Genomic DNA, 20,554 nt, shown 5'->3' on the forward strand with positions numbered 1-20,554 from the left:
CTTGGCAAGCCATTCCAGGAGAACACATCCCTGAGCCCCCTCCCCTTTTCCATCCCCACACCGTCCCAGCCCCTCTTCCATTTCAGATCTAACCTTGGTATGGCTCCTGAAAAGCCTTCCTCTTTTCCACAGTAAATTGGGTACCCTTTGGGGCCCAGACTCTGTTGTACCTCATCGTCTCTGTGTTTCCAGGAGATGATGAGGTACGACATCATCTCTTTCTTTCCAGCAAGATGCTCAGTGTATGATACCGAGTGAACTTTTAATAAAGGCTTGGTGAATCAAAAAGAATTTGCAGATTTTTTTCCTTTGTGTTGTCTAAAAAAAAGAAGGGGGAGAAGACAGTTTGGAGGAATTGATGTTTTTATCATTCAAATATTGAAGGAACAAAATGCTGCTTTAGTTCCTTCTTTACTAATCTTAGGTGATGAAGTAGGTGATATGCTCTCGGTTCTAAAAATTCATTTCTGAATGAGCAAATACCTTTCTGTCAGATTGAAAAATGTTTTAATTAGATCACATTGTAATGAATCAAGGTTTTCTCTATCATACGGAAGATACCAGAATATATATATGTTTTTTTAAATTTTTACAGTTGTTGTTGATACAGAACCACAATAAAAAAAAGTTGAGATTTCTTTAAACGACCTGATGAAATGCACATGCATATCTTCAACTCATTTCCAAAATATATACAAATGAGTCAGTTGACATCTGCTTCTGCTTTTTTTTTTTTTTTTAAGGTATAAATGTGAATCTGGCCCCTTTTAATCATCTCCAGCACTTTGTCTAAGTAGCTTTTCATGATTTGTATACAAAAGTCACTTCCCAGGAGAGGAAGACCCTTTAAAGTGTAAGCCGAAGTGTACACACGATTAACATCAGAGAGACCTTCGTTTTTGGAAGTAATTTGAAAGAAAATGAGCACGGTTTAAAAAACAGAAAGAAATTGGAACCACATTTTTAGGTATTTATGTGTAACCAGAAAGGACTGTATCAGCCTTCCTCTGTAGTATCTGCTTCCTCTGTAGTATATGCTGTGACTTTATTGTTATTTCCAAGAATTGATTTAAGTAGAAGTAGTGTTTAAATCAGGATTTTAAGGCTCACAGGTCTCAAAATGACTTAGTTGAACATCTGTTTTTTTAAGTGTCAGTAATAAGCGAATACTTGTAGGAAAGCATTGTTTGGAAGACGTAGTATAAAAGTACAGATCTATTCCCTGTTAAAATGCAGCTCATATAAAGAGGGAATGAGTTTTTTTTCCCTCCTATTTCAGCATGTTGGAGTGTATCCACTTGTGGTGAAAGATTTTTCCCAGATGAGGCATTTCAAAACCAAGACGTGCCCAGTTTTGTGACTGTAGTGGTGTTTCACCACACCAGGTTCTGTCTGGGTCACAGAAAGGATATGGAGGGTGTGCTCCGACTGATGGGGTTTGGGGTTCTTCTCGGGGACTTCCCTAGAGAGCTTGAAGGAGCCCCTTTGAATGTGAGTGACCCAGTAGGCTTGTGCTCCTAAACTAAAGCTCAGATTTCATGCCTCTTCTTTGTTTTGTTCTTTCTGACCTTCCTTTTAACCTCTTGTTACTCATTACCCTCAGTCCCTTCATCCCGACCTGCCTGTGAGTGTAATTGCCCCGTCGGATTTACCCCAACTCTCCGCCTTTTCTCCCAGTCCCTGTCATTTGCAGATGTCCCCCTGGGGGGCGGTGGGGAGGGCGTGACTTGAAGCTGCTCTGCAGCCCTGATGCCTGCCCGACAGAGCTGGACATCCTGAGCTCTGGGCCTTGGGTCCCCACACACTGCTCAAGTCTGGACTGCCCTCTGGGCCACCTCTTGGCAGTAGAACCATTCTCCCCAGCAGCTTTTCCAGCCTAGCGCCTGGAGTAACACGTGGCTCCACTCCCTTGTCACAGTGGGGTCCTCCACACTCCAGGGGACCCTGACACTCCCAGGTGAGGGCGTGGGCTGCCAGTCCAGCTCACCCTTCCTGGAAGTTCCTGGAATCCAGCCCATTCGGCCTCACCCCCCTTGTTTGTTTTCCTTTGGAGAAGACCCCCCCCCCCCCACCGTGGCTAGGGGGGCAGGTCTGTACTTGTGGGAGTCCCAGTTGTGGGCTGGATCTGCTCACAGGTCCAGTTCTCTGACCATTGGAAGCAAAGAGGTTCTTTTCAGGGCTTCTGAGGCCTTCTGGGGAGCCTTGTAACTAACTCCCAAGCCTGCCTCTCAGTGCCTTAGCTAGGACTCCAGCCAAAACGCTTAAGTCCCTTTCCTTTCAAGCTTGGTCTGTCCAGGGACAGCTTGTTAGAAATGCAGATTTTTAGCTTCCTCCCCAGTCAGTGTCCAGGTAGCACTCTGGGCTCCACGTAGCTCTCCAGGAGATTTCTGTACATGCTCACACTTGGGACATGCTCAAGTATACACGATACAGAGTGAAGATTGCACAGTGGGCACTCTTTGAGGGTCATGGTCGAAAACATTCACCCCAGCCTTTATTTTCACTGTTAAGGAGTTTGAGCCCAGGAGGACGTGCTGTAACTTCCCTGAGCCACATAAGCACTGGAAAGAGGAATCAGGACTTAAAAGTGGGGCTGCTGACTTATTTTTGTCTTTCTAGAGCATCTTCTCACCATATGATGTTCCTTCCTTTGCAATATGTTAAGAGCTTGCTTAATTTGTTTAAAACAAACAATCAACCACCTGTTCTTTCCATCTCCCCTGGTTCCCCAAAACAGCAGTTTCATTAGTGGCCTTGGTCACCTCCTCCCGCAACTGCTAGATGCTGGGATATTTGGAAATTTGCATCTGTGCAAGAGAACAAAAAAGGATTGGAGCCCCTAAGATGTCTTTTGGTGTGGGCGCTTACAGAGAGCACCATACGTTTTTCTCTTATGTGCACTTAGCTAACATCTTTTGGAACTCACTGTTTGCTCTGTGTTGGTATGGTAAATATTTTTCCAGATAAAGAGAAATTGTATCTGTCTGAAGGGAGTGCAAGATTCTTAATCAGCAAACACATTAAAGTGTTCTAAGTGACTTGGAGTTGGTTGCTTGTGTAGTGAGTGTGGTGGTGCTAAGTGCCCCTGTGCCAAAGGACGCCCCCCTCCCCCCACCCCACCCCCACCCACACAACTGATACAGACCAGTGCTGGGCTCCAGGCTGTAGCCAAAGTCCGAGTTCGAAGGCTGACTAGAGCCTAGAGGTTTGGAGTTTTGTACTTTACTAAAAGAAGAGTTCTGGCCCGTTTTAGTTGTACACCAAAAGATGATAATGGAATTGTTGGGCTCTTCTAAACTGCTCCCTTAAGCCGTTTGTGGAAATTCCATGGTAATCCCTTTAAGGATTGTGATGTTCAAAGAAACAAGTTTGGGCTTTTTGCTTGTTCTTTCTGGCCTTGGCCATTTGTTCTTTGTTTATGATGCATTTATTTGGTATGTTTTGGTAGGCAGTTTTAGTTGAGAGTAGAAATGTGCTAAGCAGTACCTGATTTTCTGAATCCCATTTGCCTTTGAAAAATGAGTATCTAAGACTTGCTTTTCCATGCATTTAGCTCTTTTTACTTTGAATGCACCGTTCCCTTGAGTGTGTAACATTCGGACACTTCTAAGTTTATTTTTTTAGAGAGCGGAGCGTGGAGGGGAGAGCAGGACAGATAGAATCCCGAGCAGTCTCCATGCTGCCAGCGCAGAGCCCAGTGTGGGGCTCAGTGCCACAAACCGTGAGACCATGACCTGAGCCAAAATCAAGAGTCAGATGCTTAACCAACTGAGCCACCCAGGCACCCTGAACAATGACCCTTTTTAATTGTTTTAAACCACGAGTGTATATTGTGTTTAGTTACTGCCGTTTTTTTTTGGTTTTTTTGTTTTTTAAAGATACTTTTTCCCGAATGTCAGCCTTGGAAAGCTGATGAAACTTGGTTTGTTTATTTAGGCATGTAAGTTTTGGTCACACCTTAAGCCGTGCTTGTTTCTCGTGCTCTAGGAAAGATTTGGGCCTTTTTCTTTGATCAGGCATTCTGTGGGACAGTGCCCAGATGTTACACATTTGAGTGCATAGTCTTGGCAACATATGCTTTACTGTACTGCCTTTAGAAAAAAACTTCATTGGGGCGCCTGGGTGGCGCAGTTGGTTAAGCGTCCGACTTCAGCCAGGTCACGATCTCGTGGTCCGAGAGTTCGAGCCCCGCGTCAGGCTCTGGGCTGATGGCTCAGAGCCTGGAGCCTGTTTCCAATTCTGTGTCTCCCTCTCTCTCTGCCCCTCCCCCGTTCATGCTCTGTCTCTGTCTCAAAATAAATAAACGTTAAAAAAAAAAAAAACTTCATTAATTTTAAGGAAATGCAAGAATCATAAATTATGCTTTCTATGTAATCTTTAAAAGATTAAATTTTTTCTAAAAACAGGAAATCTGGCTAGAAAAAGTTAAATATTAGCTCCAACTTTGTGAAATTGTTCATATTTGTCAGCTTTGAGCCACACAAATGACATTTTTGGGGTCAACCTAATAGACCTTCCAAATTAATCTTTGATGGATAATAACCCATAGCAGTCAGCACCGACCATTACTTCACTTCATCGTCTCTCCCGGCTTTTCAAAAAGGTCTGCATTCTAGATGTTGCTTTTGTTCCAGCTGTAGCTGCTTGCTTCCTAAGAAGGGCTTTCTGCTTGTCGGAGCTGTTCAGGGGCTACCTAATTCTTTAGTCCTGAAAAGAGCTTTTGTTTATTAGAAGTTTGTGACTGAGAGCCAGCGAGTCCAAGGAGAGCCTGTGGTTGCCAAATGCGGCTTCAGTTCTCTTTGGCGTGAGCAGACACTCGATCTAGTAGAGTACCTCTTCCTTTTGCTGTTAAAATGAACGTAGACTAAGCGTTAGAAACTTCTCTCTGGTGTATTTGCGAGAGCTCCAAGAGCTCCTTATTAAAGCGTGTGCAGAGTAAGGAGGGGAGACGTGTGACCCAGCTCCTAACTGTAATCGTAGCCCCCTTGAACTCAGGGGAAAGAAAAAACCAAAACAACTCAAGTATAGCTTTTAAGGTAGCAGTGATTTTGCATTTGCTTAAGAAATTTCCCCTTGTCAAATAAATGCTCGTCTTGTCCCACCTTTTCTATGCTGGGAAGCAAGCCACTGTCGAAATCCTTTTTGTAGTAAGTTATAGAGGTTTACCCCCCATCCTTAAAGGAGATACAAATAAACATAGGCATGGTTTTTATTGAAAAGAAATGTAAAAACGTTCCCCACTTTATTCTGCTCCCTTACATGGTCAACTTTTGGAACTCTTAAAAGATTTACATCCAGCCGGGGATTTGGAGAATGTCCTAGTGTATTTGAAGGCATAGTTGCATGGCAGTGCCCCCTTGTGGGAAAATAACATATTGCTTCGTTCATAGCTTGGTTAAATCTTAGCAAGGACTTTTAAATTTCCCTTAAAAATCTGCATGTACAAGTCTATTTTGCACAAAATGCTTTTTCACTAAAACCTGTTAACTTAATGTTTACTTCTGATCTCTTCCATATTTTAAAAATAAAAAAGTAGGGGGGCGGTGGAGGTGGTGAGGTGTGAGGTCGAGTTGCTCCAGTTTCTGGGATTGGGGGGAAAACGCCATTTTGAGCAGCTGAAAGAAATTCGCATAAATGGCTTCAAATCGAGTTTTTTTTAAGTGTATTCCTTATAAAAGCCTCCCACCCCCCCTTTTTTTATTAAAAGCAGTGCAACTCTTTTTTTTTTTTTTATGTTTATTTTTGAGAGAGAGGGAGGGAGAGAGAGAGAGCGAGAGCACACGCACACATGAGCTGGGGAGGGGCAAAGAGCGAGGGAAACAGAATCTGAAGCAGACTCCAGACTCTGGGCTGTTAGCACAGAGCCTGACTTGTGCCTGGCTTGGGGCTCAAACTCACGAGCCGTGAGATCATGACCTGAACCAAAGTCAGACGCTCAACCGACTGAGGCACCCAGGCACCCCAGCAGTGTAACTCTTTCTTAGGGAGAGGGGGAGCAAAGATCCCTTCATTACTTGAGTACTCTCAGATGATAAAGTGTAAATCACATCACGTTTGCATTCAAAAGTGTGGTGGTTGGCCAGGTTGTTGACAGAGCTGCCTTGAGTCTTGGCCCGTCTGCTCTGCAAGGGCAAGGGATTTCACTTCTCCACCCCCAGAAATGGTGGGATCACCTGTGTTCCAGCATTGTGACGGTTAGCTGGGAGAATGCATGTGCCTGGCATATAACAAGTTCTCCAAACATAGTAGCAAGAATAGTGCTGGTTATTGGATTTTGCTCTTGCTGTAAAAAAAAAAAAAAAAATTGTTTCCCTGCAATTATTTCCTACTTAATGTTTGTTAAATTAGTGCTAATGGGTTAACTGGGGTCCTGGGGCTTAGGAGCAGCTGTGTCTGAGGTCAGCTCATAAACCAACATGGACGTTTTGCTGGAAAGGGCTCACCTGAATATTCATTAGGGCTTTCCCCTGGTTTTAGTTTAAGGAATTTGATATGATAGGTTTTATGATCTGTTGTCATTTAAGAAATAAATACATTTTGTGTTAAGTAAGACTTTTCCTGAACATATTACGTACATTTCAGGCATTTGCAACTTAATCTTTAAAAATGTAATGTTCAACATTCGTATCAAGAGTATTAAGAGTTATTCATTTTAAAATGCTCTAATCAGTATTTAACTGTAAATAGGTGGTAGTAACAAATATATTGTATATTTGTGCATGAAACATAGGCTTACCCAAACCAGTAGCCCACTTATCTGAGGGCAGGGCTCAGGAGTAGCCCACCAGCCCTGGGCTATTCAGGAATCCCTTTTCCCGCCCGCCAAGGGCTTACTCCCCCCCCCCCCCCCCCCCCCCACCTCACCTTCCCGCGTCTCATCTAGAACACAACTATCTGGTTCCCCTGCAGGTGTGCAGGAGGAGATGGAGTCTGTCACTTCAGGGTTGTTTTTTGTTTGTTTGTTTGTTTTACTTTCATTTTATTTTTATTTATTTTTTTAAGTAGCATGGGGCTCAAATTTAACGGCCGCTAGATCAAGAGTCGCTTGCTCTAACAACTGAGCCAGCCAGGTGTCCCTGTCACATCAGGCTTTTGGTTGCAACTTCTTTTCAGGGCTGAAATTGATTTCTTTCTATTTCTCTATTAATTTGTAGCCTTCCAAAGGCTTTCGGGGTCTGCCTTCATAAGCGTGACAGTGTTGGCGGTCTCTGAAAGAATGGAAGAGGCACCCAGCCCACTGTGCCCCTAGCCTGGCTGTGCCCTAGCCTGACTATTCTAAGCTGTGGCCACCTTTTAGCATAGAGCTCTGTTGACAGCCTCTGCCCCCTTCCCATGCTCAGCCCCACCGCTACTCCCACCCCAGATCTCTATGCAGGGTCTCCAGGAGATTAAAAAGATCACAAAAAAAGTGTTCTCTTCAGCCCTGTAGGTTTGACTGCATTTCTCTGTTCTGAGTGCAGTTGTTTAAAAATTAGCCTTTTAGGATTCATTGGTGGGAAGCCGGTAAGGATTAATGAGAAGGCTGAATTAGAGAATATTTTTTAATGCAGTTTTGTTCCTCAGAGGTACATTCAGTAACAGAAACTAGGCCAACAAGTTATTGACAATTAGTGGTCCTTTGGGAATCTGCTTTAATGAATAGATAAGAATGATTTGTAATTAGCATAATAATTATATGCAAATGAATGCTTCTGAATTGCTCTAAAACACTTCTGAACTGTTTAAACAGCCCTCCTGAGATCTTGTTACTCTATTAATTTGTGTAGCAAATCTTTTTTTCATAGATCACGCAAAGATAAACTTCAGTCCAGCCCCTGTCCGAATTATTATAAATTCCAAGGTGGTAGGACCTGAATTAATGAGATTTACTTATACTATATTAATGGTGCTCTGTGGGAACCTGAAAGGGTGAGGGGTCCTTGGGGAGCTGTAATTAAAAATAGGAAAGAAAGCTGCTTATTTGAAAATAACTGTTGAAATGAGTTTCTTAAACAAGTTCGTAAATGTTATTTGTCTTTACACCTCTGTTACTTGCTGTTGCAAAATTTAATGCAAACATTTTTTTTTCATGGGCTTCCCCTCTGGAGTCTGGCTTGGATTTTGTCAGCTCCAATTAGTTATGCGCTGGGGTCAGCGGTGATAGGATCCAGGAACGCCTTGTTTTGCAAGTGCCACAATACGTACTGAAAAATGAAGCGCAGTGCTAATAGATGATGTTTGTTATTTATCTTCATATTTAATTTGGTTTTCTCCCCCTCATCCTGGGCTTTACTTTTAGGATGTGATTAGAGGAAATAAGCTTTGCTAGGTTGAGCGGCGATACCCATGCATTCTCAACTTCGTGATTATCTTTGAGCTATTTGAATAGACACCTAATTAATCATCTTGTGCTCAAGGAAAGCATTTTACGGCAGGCTGCGGGATCCTAATATCTCTCTCAAGTTTTTATTTTTTACCCCGCAGAATGGTTTCTTTGTGCTGGGGGCGGGGCGGGGGGAGCGGGGGGTAGCGGGGGTTCGCGCAGGGTGCCCTTTTAGGAGCAGGTGCGGAGGCTGCTAATGCTGTGGCTTAGGCCCTCTTCTTAGCCTCCATTTCGCCTCACCTGTGGCAACCCATGCCTGGTTCTCCGAGCAGTTTCTGGCGTGTGGCGCTCATCTCGATTTTTCCACAAGCTGTCAGGAATCTCCTGCCGGTCCCCCCCCCTCCTACTCACTTCCCATCCATAATCATGAGTTAAATCTGGGCTCAAGGACATTTAGGTTGGCTCAGCACAGATTTTGTACTTGCATTTGGGGGGACAGCCACTCTGCTAAGAGATTCATAAAACTAATATTCTTTGTCTTCAGAATGAATCTGGTTTCTGTTGAGAGTTTCTGTTGAGAGCTGTAGAGACTAACAGATGTACACCCAAGAGGTAGCACAACTTTTGTATTCCAGTGACAGAAAACAGCTATTTATAAGAATTTAATGAACGTACTCTGTGGCTCCAGCATGGAGACTCAGTAAGCCATTTATTTCCCATATTATATTTTATTTGTTCTCCAAAGGGTGTCTTGACTTTCACTTGCCTCCTTTTTTACTTAAGTGAGAGTTTTCAATTAAATAGAGTTGTATTACCACTAATCTGAATCTACCTTATGCTGATACCATTGTGTTTTTCTGTCGTCGAGGCCCTGGTATTGGTGGAGCGAACGGGTGTCCGGAGACATTACACCTAACTTGATAATGATGGTTTTACCGAGCCCTTATCCTGGCCAGGCCTCTGGGCATCATACAGATAATTAAAATTTGATCGTAAAAATTTTTAAACACAGTGCACCTTAGCGATAAGATTTTTCTACTTTTAAACGCGATTTTAAACCTCGTTTTAAAAATACACTTCCTTGGCCTGGTGAATTTGCTTGCTTTTTTTTTCCCAAGGATTACAGAAAGTGCATAGCAAATTCAGCCTTCAGAATACCCAGGAGCTGAAGACTCAAGTAGGCTACAGCTGTCTTCACCCACAGTATTCTAAAAGAACTAATGAGATGAGAAGTCTGCAGCTGGTGGCAAGCACAATAAACCATGAGCCAAGGGCTTCTCTTCATCAGAGCCTCCCCTTTCCCCATGGGATCCCGAAGGAGACAGAATACTAACAAAGCCAGCAGGCTGTCTCATTCCACACTATTGCTCATTTGCAGCTATAATTGGTAGCTGAGGTTGCATTCTGTATGCCGAAACTGTCATACATGAAGGAATATATTTGTTCATTGTGATACGGATATGAATCGGCCAGTTTTCAAATGCAGAAAGACCAAACCAGCAATCCAACAATAAAATCGTAGCGAAGAAGGTAACTGTTCAGAAAAATTAAGTGTTTTGTTATAAAGGTACAAAACCGACGTTGTTAAAACCACACCTGCCTCCTGCTTTGTCATACCTTGGCACTTAATTCAACTGATTAAACATTTACGTATGCAAACTAACATTAAAACACAAAAAATTCCTGGGTTTTGACAAGATGCATTATCCTCATCTGTCAGGGTTAAGGTGCTATTGTTAATAATTGGGTCTTGTGACACTTTCAGTGTTACACCTTTAATGTTTGCTGCTTTTTTGTCAGGAGAAAACAGCTGGGAAGACTTACCTTGGGAGATACATGAGTGCGTGTGTGTGTGTGTGTGTGTGTGTGTGTGTGTGTGTGTGTGTGATATTTTATACGCACACACTCCTGCCTTACAGGCAAATCCACTTTGATGCCTCTGCTGCTGCTGCTTCTTGGTGTTTTTGAAATGGGTTTTGCTTATCTGGCAGTTGTGGACACCCTTCTGCTGCCTCCCGTGTGGTCCACTACAATGAGCCGGGGACAGAGGCCAGGAAGGCTGGAGTTAAGTCCTGGGCTAAGAGAGCCATACCACTTGGTTGTTGGGACCGTGGCTTCCTCATCTGTCAAATGAGGCGGCTGGGATGGTCTTCATGGGCGGGTTTCCCTCCGTAATTCTGTGGATCCTTTAGTTCCGAAAGGTGTCGCAGGGTATGTACGTGGTAGTAACGACAAAGGCTCGGAAACAGGCTTTTTCTGCCACAGTGTGACAGGTGCAGAGCGGAGAAGCTCTGAGGCGTTACTCTGCCCTCTTCAGTTAGTATGTCAGACAGGCATCGAAAGGCCCGGAGGTGGGCACCCTGCTACGGAGCTGGGGTCGGGAAGGACCTGAAGCGGTGTCGTCAGCAAAGCCCACCCGATCCGTCTGTTCGTTTTGACCTCCACCGGTGCCATAATCGTACAGAAGTTCGTTCTGTGGGCTCCATTTCATCAGTTCAGAGGTTCCCCTGCCCGCTTTCCCTCCCGTTTTAATACACTGAGAATTAGGGTTTGTCTGCCAGGTATGGCATGTTTCATTGGCTGAGTGTGTTCCTTCTTCTTGTCACATAAAATGGCGGAGCATGCTCTGACAGTCCCTCGGATTTAGGAAATGTGCGATTTACCATTCAGCCCATGCCAGGCTCCATCATATCTCACATTTTGCATTAAGAAAAAATTTTGAACAGCATGCCCACAATGAGGTCACATCTGAGATGGTATTTAAAAAAAAAAAAAAAGTATTCCCCCCCCCCCACCCCCCCCCACCCCCCACTTAAGTGGGTTGAAATGGTAAACACTGGCCAGGCCTCTGGACGTTATACAGGTAGTTAAAAATTGAATCACAAGAATTTTTAACATCTACCTTTGCAGTTAAGGTTTTTCTACCTTTTAAACACGATGTTAAAACTGATTTTAAAAATGCCTTTCCTTGGCTTGTGTCCGTTGATTTCAGTTCTAACTCTCATTCTCTCCATTCTCTGTTGGCGGTTAACTCCTACTCTCTGGGGTTTCGGTTCTTTGTTTGCCTCTTCCTTTCTCCCAGCTCCACTGCGACTTCCTAGGAGCTGGCACCAGGTAGGTGCTGGTTCTCCTTGTGTCCTCAGACCCCTTGGGCTCCCCTCTTAGCATCCTGCACGCTACCTTCTACGTGGTGGCTACTGAATAAATAGATTCGATCGAGGGACATGGTGTCAGAAGTGATTATTTGATAGGATGTTAAATACTTTCAATTTGGGGGAAAAGTAAGCTTGTCTCTAGATTTTAATTCCAAGCCTCAGACTTAGAGAAAACATTTGATGGCGTTACATGATGGTTTATATCGGCTGGTTGCGCACCTTGGTGTTGAGACTGCCTGTACGATGGATTCTTTTCTCAGCAGTGAAGTTGTTAATTTTGAGGGTGCGGCTCTAAATTGGAATTTAAGAATTCGCGTTAGTTGACAGAAATTGAACTTTCTGTGATGTGCCCAGACACATGTAACTCCAGAAGTCCTCCGGCCCCTTGCAGGCGGCTTGTTCTGGTCTGTCTTAACTGGATAGTGCTGCCTGACCTAATGCCTACTACCACATTGCAGATCTTAAAGCAGTAAGACTCAGTGTAGCCAGCTAAATGTTTGTGTAATAATTTTAGCACACTGTTGGGCCCTTTTTGAATTGTTGTTTTCTACTTGAACCTCACATTTTCCCTTCTTCACACAATTTACGTCTAACTTTCTCTTTAGGAATTACTGACACGTCATGTGCGTCTACTGAGTAAATGTTGACTCTCAGAGCGGCTGCCTCTCAACATGTTTTCTTTGATTTGTGAAAGTTTGTATTATACTTAGAGATGTTCAGTGCTTGCCTTTATCTCTAGAACAGTGATGTTTCACATACGACTTGTCTGGGTGTTTTCCTTAAAGTACATGGTCTTTCCATGAATGTTGGGAAGGACCCCAGGCTCAGGGGCTCAGGAATTCTGCGTGACAAGGCAAAGGCTCTCCCTTTGTAGTATTTTCAGCTCACCAGCTGACCTCTGCTCACTGTGGCCATTGAAACTCATTTCTTTTTTTAAATCTGAACTTTACTCTTTAGGGTAGTTTTTTTCCTATCTGTAGGTTGTGTGTATATGTGTGTATGTGTAGAGCAGGCAGGTTGAAAAAGATTACTTCTTTCATTTCCTCCATTCTATAAGGAAGAGGATGTTAGGGAAATAGAATTGACACACGCTAGAACTTTGCATAAAACCAGTCTTAAGGTCGTTCCGCTGTGACGTGATACAACTGAGGTAGTTCTATGATGGAGGCATAAACCCCTCACTCACCTCCTGTGACGAGGGGCTTCCATTAGCAAGCCGAGGGATTTGCACCCTACGGGTCTCTGAACAAGGGTGTGGACAGGCTGGCCTTGTCATTGAGGCACCCAGCACAGACCCAGCCATGGAAGAGATCAGGGCCGGGCTGGGGGGTTGCTGCCGCAGGATTGATAGTTCTGATCTGCGTTCCCGGCCACAGTGGTAGCTCTCAGTCATCACCGATGGATGTTGTCAAGACCGGGATGGTTTTATTTCTTGAATGTGCCTGTATGTGTATCGACATGTTGAAACTGTTAAAAGACGTGGGAAGGTTTGTGGAGCTCTTCAGTAACCAGTGGCTTGCTCGTCAAGACTTCTGTTACTAAATATTGTGTAGTCATCTTGCCTTAAAGTGTAAAACAGAACCAAACCCAAAACTTACTATCATAACGAAGCGTTTTCCTACTTTTCCGCAAAGGCATAGTAATAAGCCTAATCAGTTTCTGTCCTGTGTTTTAGTAGCTGCAAAGAGCTGTTCTGGCAAGGTTAAAGAAATTTCTCTGGGTTCCTTCTCTGCCTCTGACTTTGTTTTGCTTTGCAGGACTACAAAGCTGATGAAGACCCAGCGTTATTCCAGTCAGTCAAGACCAAGAGAGGCCCTTTGGGACCCAACTGGAAGGTACTGGATGCTGACCTTTCTGACAGGCAGAGTCTTGGCAACAGACCACTTGACAGGTCCCGGGTCTGGGAGAGCTGGTGACGTTTAAGTGAAAAATAGAAATGGCACAGAAATAGTTGTATTTGTGATGCAGTTGGCCAGCACGTCTGTGCTGCATTAACAAACAGAACATAGCCAGACTGTCACTTTCAGCATCATGCTATTCTGATAACTCTTAAAAAGAGACAAGTGATTTAGTCTTTGGGGATTGTAGTGTTCTCTTTTGAGACTTGAAGCAGTACAAAAATCCATGTTAAATGAAGGTTTATAGTTTAAATTTAGTCTTAGTGGAAACCGAACAAGTTCCCTTCACCTGAGCTCGTGTTCCTGGCCTTTTAATAGTTACGTCTTGGAAACCGGAACACCAGAGAACAATTTTGATGGCAAGTAGTCACTTTCTAATAAAGAACACGCCCTTACTTTATTCATGGGAGTGAGAAAAGCAATGTCAAGGTAATAATTTAAATTGCTATAGAAATAGAAGGCATTTTAAAGACATCCACTAAACTAAACGAGAGACCCTTAAAGAGGGCTTACTGTGGTGATGGCAAGTGATTACAGGTAATTTGACAGGAGCAGGGGAACATTAAAACCTAAACGTGCCCAGAGCACATTTCCACCAACACGTTTTATTTGGTAACCAGTCTGTTTATGCCGAAGCCGGTCACCAGTCATCGGTAGAAGACCTCTAGGTGTTAGTTGTTGTTTGCAGATAGGGATTACTGTGACAGCCCCACAAGTAACCTGTGGAGTGGCTCTTGGTGGGTGTCAGACTGTTGTGTGGACTGTCTTGCACGTCAGCTAAAATGAAGGATGGATCTGACTGTTCTACGAGAAATGATTCAGAATTCTCTTATTTTTACATTTGTTCTCTGGGTGGAGTTCAGTTCAAGATTCTCCCAGTTGAGAATGGCCATGACCGTAGACTTTTGACTTGAATTCACAGGAAGTGATCTATGTCACTTACAAATCAAGGAACAAATTCAGTATGTGTGATCTAAACTTAGTTCAGTGGATTTAAGAATTTCCCCCATCCTTGTGCAGATTTCTATATGTGGACCTTAGAACTTATGCTGAGTCAGAGAAGAGGTCTTTCCCCTTTGAGATTTAGCCTGGCCTTCCAAAAAGGAGTGCCGTGTTGGAGCAGTAGATGGGTGGCTGCCTCTAAGGCAGCCATATCTTCTCAAAGGCCATCTTGCTCCAGTAAGTACTAACTCTAGCTAATGATGCTTTTACAAGGGAAGAGAGGGGCCCGAAGTTGAGACTCAGGTGAATTAGACATTAAATTTTCTTGAAATTGTCAGCTTTTCAAGTGCACACTTGAAAAGGCGATGCTCCATTTTATGCTGGGCTGTCATGCTTGAGCTCCAGTCTCTTCTGTCGGAGCTCCCACCCAGTTTGAGAACAGGCAGCACATGTAGTTTGACACTGTGAGTTTTACCTAATTTCCAACGTTTTAGGAACCTGGAAGATGATTTTTATTCCTTTTTTATTTATGATTTTTGACTGCCATTGCTTTGTCTTTTATTATCAATTAATGATTAAAATTCTAGAATAGGTTTACTTTCTAGAAAGAATGTGAATTTTACATTTTTTTCAGGTTGCATTTTAGCAGTCTTTTCCCCCAGTGTGTGTGTGTGTGTGTGTGTGTGTGTGTGTGTGTGTGTGTGCGCGGGGGAGGGGGGAAACAATAGCTTATTATTTCTCTGGGAGAATGCTCACTGATAGTGATCCCTTTTTACCTATTTAACTCTTGGTTATTAACCTTACCCAGATGATGGTGAGTGTAGCTACCCTTAAAAGTTCAGTTATAGCTTAACTAAGTTACCATGATCCCAGAAATAACTAGTAGTTCCCCCTGTCTCTGCGGTTTTTCTTTCCACGGTTTCATTTATCCGTGGTCAACTGCATTCTGGAAGCACATGATCCTTCTGATGTCAGAAGGTCAGTAACCTGACGCTGCATCACAGTGCCTGCGTCATCCCCTCCCTTCATCTCAGTGGTCATTTTATCGTCTCACATCATACAAGAAGGGTGAGTTCAGCACAAGAAGATATTTTGAGAGAGAGAGAAAGACCACATTCATGTAACTTTTATTACGGTTTTTGTTATAATTGTTCTGTTTCGTGATTAGTTGTTGATCTCTCACTGTGCCTAATTTATAGATTACACTTCATCAAAGGTACATATATAGGAAAAAACAGTGTATACAGAGTTCGGTACTGTCCGTGGTCTCAGGCATCCATTGGGGGTCTTGGAACATATTCCCCGTGGATAAGGGGGGACTACTGTAATCATGCCATCCACGTATTCCTGTGAAGGAAAGAAAACTAAAAAGGATGACGGTAGCTGGTAATACAACATATAGAAAAATAGGAACCTGTGGATTGACTTGATCTTATCAGCATCTCCTGTAATTGTGTTCAGCAGGCCCTGGGGCGCCTGGGTGGCTCAGTCGGTTGGGCGTCCGACTCCGGCTCAGGTCATGATCTCGCGGTTGGTGAATTCGAGCCCCGCGTCGGGCTCTGTGCTGACGGCTCAGAGCCTGGAGCCTGTTTCAGATTCTGTGTCTCCCTCTCTCTCTGCTCCTCCCCTGCTCATGCTCTTTCTTTCTCTCTCTCTCTCCTTCAAAAATAAAAACGTTAAAAAAAAAAATTTAAGTTGTGTTTGGCAGGCCCTGTTTGCCAGTGACGATACCCACCATGGCACTGATGGTAGGGCTGGGTGGTAGTTGGGGATTTCTGTACGTCTGAACTAGGAGAGAAGGGAGGAATATGTGGTAATTAGGCAAAAAGGAAAAAGAAGTCCTGTTCTGGACCCACTTGCCCGAGAGTGTCTGTCAGAATGCTCCTGTGCAAGAGCGCAAGGGCTGCCCGCTCCCTCCGCAGCGGCTCCGGGCCTTCCTTCTGTGCGCCCTCCCATCCTCTCCCTTCAGTCTTCTTTCCCGTCGCCCCTCAGGAGAAACTCCCTTTCACGAGTACAAATTCAAAAGTGCATTCGGCACCAGGTTCAGACTCTGTGATCTCTTGGAAACTCTTCCTTACTTACCCCACGCTGGCGTGTTCCTTCTGAACTCTCACAGTATTTACTGGCTGTCTACGCCGGACTGGAGAGTGGAAAAGACACTTTTCCTTGGTGCCAGGCGCTGTGCGAGGTCGTGTTTCATCTTCACGACCTTCCTGTGGGGTAAGTACAACTGCTTCATTATATAGATGAGAAACTTGGCCAGAGAAACACAGGTAATAGTTGTAGGAGAAACAGCAGGATGTCTGACATCTCTATGGCACCTGATTCAGTGCCAGTCACAGAGATGCATAGTGGGTGGAGACGTGACGCTTTCTGACCCCCACATCACCAGTATGCATCTCTTACGCCCTGTTGCATCAGGCCACGTGTGTGTCTCTCTGTACTCATGGTATTTGCTAGAATTTGATAATTCCTGTTAACATTTGTACGTTTCCAATGGTCAGGGAATCTGTAGGTGACAGTGGCACTGAGGGAAATCCATTTCCTTATCGCTTGTGGTATAGGCTGTGACTTCGTTAACTTAATCCTAGTTCTGGGCCTGGGTTTCCACATCTCTAGAATGGGAAGGACATTGTCACTGCCTTAGAAGGTTGTTGCCAGGACTGAATGAAGTAGTGAGTGTTACGTTCCCAATGCGGAGGAAGCTTTGGTCTTTGGAAATGAAAAGCCACATCATCTCTGGGGGTTGATGAGATCTATACACAAGCTGCCCTATTAATGACACAGTTATCCCTTTTCTGTGTCTGGTATCCAGGGGTTCTCTTGTCTTAATAGCTGGGAGTCGTCAAGCCCATCTTGACTCACTTGTCTGTACCCCTTGTCTTTAACGTGTGTGTGTTACGAGTGCTTAATGTGGGTCAGCCGAAGAGCAGAGGCCATATGAATGCTAGAGAACCTTTGCTAGTAAGTGGTCCTGAGGGTGCCAGGGGAGCACCAGTGAGTAGATTTTCATATTTTCCAACTGGGTTAGAGTACGGACTTTTTTTTTTTTTTTTTGCCTGTGGTATGATACATACCTTTTATTTTTTAAAAACTACAAACCCAGGGATGCAGGCTTTAGTTATGGATTCATCTTCCTTCTGAAAAGAGAATTTTTAAAATCTGAGCACATGAGTTATATTTTGTTATTTAGGGTTCAACACATAAGTGATTCTGTACATACTGATAGGGGAGGGATTTATAACCTGGTAAAGATTTTTGCTTCAAGGTAGATTGGTGCATTTCTTACGGATGTAAATGTTTATTTCTGTATAGCACTGCATGCACACGTGTGTGTGCACATGTTCTGGTTTCTTCCATGTTTTGAGGGCTTTGTGTGTTCTATGACATTGGTATGGCTGCCTGTTCTAATGGTTTATCACAAACCGTGTACATGTGGATGCCTTTAGCTTTCAAGTTTACCTCTTCCGATCTGAAGGGTTGTCATCTTAACAAATTGAACCACCATCTTTGAAGATTATGGTGTCATTTGCATCCTATGGCAAGGCCGAATTTCTTTCTTCATTTAATGCTGACGCTTCCTGAAGACTTAAAGTTCTTTGTCTCTATGTATAAGATAGTTAAGAATTAGGCCTATAAAGGTCTTTTGTAGGAGACTTTGCCAGAGTATCTGGCCCTTAGAGTGCTTGACGGGTCTCGGAACCATCCAGTGTCTGAACATTGCGGTATAAGGTGATCAGGTCAAATAAAGAAGTTGATCTAGAAGTTGGGATTCTTTAATGTTATCTTTGTGTGCGTACTTATGCTTTTTGTAGCCATAAAGGCACGTCCTATTTATGTTCGAACTCCAGTCTGGAGCGAAAGTTCTGGCAGCTGGAGCTTTCACAACAGTATGTCGTGCTGTTTACCTGCTCAGTCCTGCTTTAGACTCATTTTAGAATTACCCGTGAAGCTGATCTGGATCCTTCAAGCTAGTGGAGGGCAGCCATCTGTGGATTGTAGGGACGCTGATTTGTTCCCTGCCACACTACCAAGACTCCTTTCTCCTCCCGCCTCTCATCTGTGGAAAGAAGGTGGGAGCCTTGTCAGTGGCCCGAAGTGAAGGTACCACAAGGTTCTGTTGGCCAGGGATGGGAAGAAGGGAAGCGGGGGTGAGGGAGAGCTCAGAGCCCAGCTGTGGAAATCTCTTTGAGATAGAGCCTTGTCAGAAGGCAGCCCAGAGCCCTCAAGAGGCTAATGAGCACCTGATAGCCTCTCGAGGAGAGAGACCGAGGGTCCTTTCCTGTCTTCATCTAGACATGGCTCTCAGTCCTGGGAAAGATGTGAAGACATTAAAACATGTTCCCTCCCTATCATCTCATTTTCAAAAACCTATAGTGGGTGGCATACAGAGACTTAATAATTAGTGTCTGGTTAGACCACATTGTAGCTTATGTATAATAAAGCCGACCTGAAAACATGGCTAGGTTTTTTTGGTTTTGTTTTTGTTTTCTTGAGCACCTGGTTTGCAAATGAGGTTTTTAATTCAGTATAAAAATAAGTAGCGCTTGGTCTGTGTGAATTACCCAATTCCTACAGAGGACAGCAAGAAATCTGTCCCATGTCTTCAAGAAGCTAAGTGCCCCGGGAGTGATACACGAGTAGTTCTAGCCTTATCGTGGATACTGAATGCCTCTGTTCTCAGGCAGCACCAACGGACGCAGGCAGGGAGACAGATGGAGTGTCTTACTTGGGTTCGAGAGGTGATCTGACAGGATGGGCCCCTTGCAGGGTTCTTACTGACACTGTCAGGGACAGTGTTTTCTTCACGAGCATTATCTGAAGAGTGAACCTGTGGTTTCCCTTGCACATGGTGTCACTCCTAGAGTAATTGGACACAAGCATGAAGCACGTGTCATAGTTCTGATTAGGAAAATGGGTGTGAGCTCCACAAACACTAAGTTTGGAGACATGGAAAATGTGACTGATTATCCTGTCACAGGCAGTAAGCTTTCCTGTCTTCACTTCATTTTGCCTGTTTTCATGAAATTAGTTTAGCCTGTGATTAGTTTAGTCTTTTGAACTTCTTTTTCGCATTTGCTTACTCTCTTTAACATTTCCCATTTGCCGAGTCAGATAAGAATCTTCCAGCCCTGGACTCTGCTGAAGTCCTCTGTTGATGACCTTCTCATGGCACTTGGTGTGTCCCCTGTCAGAGCGGGGGTCTGTGTGCTCACTGGGCCTCCTTCCCCACCCCCTTCGTCCCTGTTAGAGTTTTCGGCCATGGGCTCTGTGTCTGACCTACTTAACGTGGGGCACTGCCCAGCACCGAGGTTCGTGCCTGGGAGAGGCTTAGTAAGTATTTGCTGGATTCAAGTTAACTGCCTTAAACCAAATAAAAAGCAACCAAACGTTGGACTTGCTGTGTACTTACAGAGAATATGATGTCCACTGTAGATCTGTCTAAATGGCTGCCAAAAAAAAAAAAAAAATCCGAACAAAACTGAGGGAATGGTGAGGCTGAGTTGGGGAATTGGGTTTTGCTTGAGAGTTAAGTACACATACTTCACATATATTCTGTAATCCTCTGTTGATATTTACTGATGCGTGCACTGGCAACAGCCCCAGCAGTGCATTTATTTTTAACTTTCTTAGTGAAATCTGGGTTGGAAACTTACATTATGAAATCAACAGCTGAAATTGAGCATTCAGATTGCCTAAAATTGAGAAATTAAAATATGAAGGCAGTGTGAGCCTTCCAGAACCTGCCGCGTACGTCCAGAGTATTAATCTGGTGATCTGTAGCACATACCAATTCCTTCTCCATCCCCACGCATTTTGACCAGGAAGGAGCGTGTGTGGAGTTGACGTGTAGCGTGGCATTGTGAGAGGACTACGTTTTTAGGAAATGAGTTTCCATAATGCCTTTGGGCTTGTTTCATTTATTTTTCCTAATTGTCTTGTACGTTTGTTTATATTTGTTTGTCACAGATACAAGAAACTAGTTCTTGTGGATAACTCGGGCTGATTGCTCGCCATTCCGGTTAAACACGCTGCGTTTTGTTTAGTTATGCTGCGTGGCTCCAGTATACATTACTCTCCCTTAGGCCTCGTCCACATACCTCAGAGTAACCTAATATGCGTTGTTAAATTAAAAACATGATTTGCGTTTGGGGGTTTCATTTATGGTTAGAAACATGAAATGTAAGGAATTCAGTGAACACACAAACGAAATACAATTTTAGAAACGTTTTCTCCACTAGCTTGTGCTTGCTGCA

General features: G+C 43.9%; 1 protein-coding gene across 2 annotated transcripts in view; it reads left to right on the forward strand.

Moving 5' to 3' along the window:
• PITPNB (phosphatidylinositol transfer protein beta) overlaps window positions 1-20,554 on the forward strand; it is a 64,079-nt gene that overhangs the window by 28,654 nt on the left and 14,871 nt on the right. For both annotated transcript variants that reach the window (XM_043558046.1, XM_043558045.1), the window contains exon 8: window positions 13,215-13,292. In XM_043558046.1, coding sequence (XP_043413981.1) covers window positions 13,215-13,292 — 78 coding nt within the window. The remainder of the gene's footprint in view (window positions 1-13,214; window positions 13,293-20,554) is intronic.

Source organism: Prionailurus bengalensis, chromosome D3, assembly GCF_016509475.1.
Source record: "Prionailurus bengalensis isolate Pbe53 chromosome D3, Fcat_Pben_1.1_paternal_pri, whole genome shotgun sequence".
Classification (NCBI taxonomy): Eukaryota; Metazoa; Chordata; class Mammalia; order Carnivora; family Felidae; genus Prionailurus; species Prionailurus bengalensis.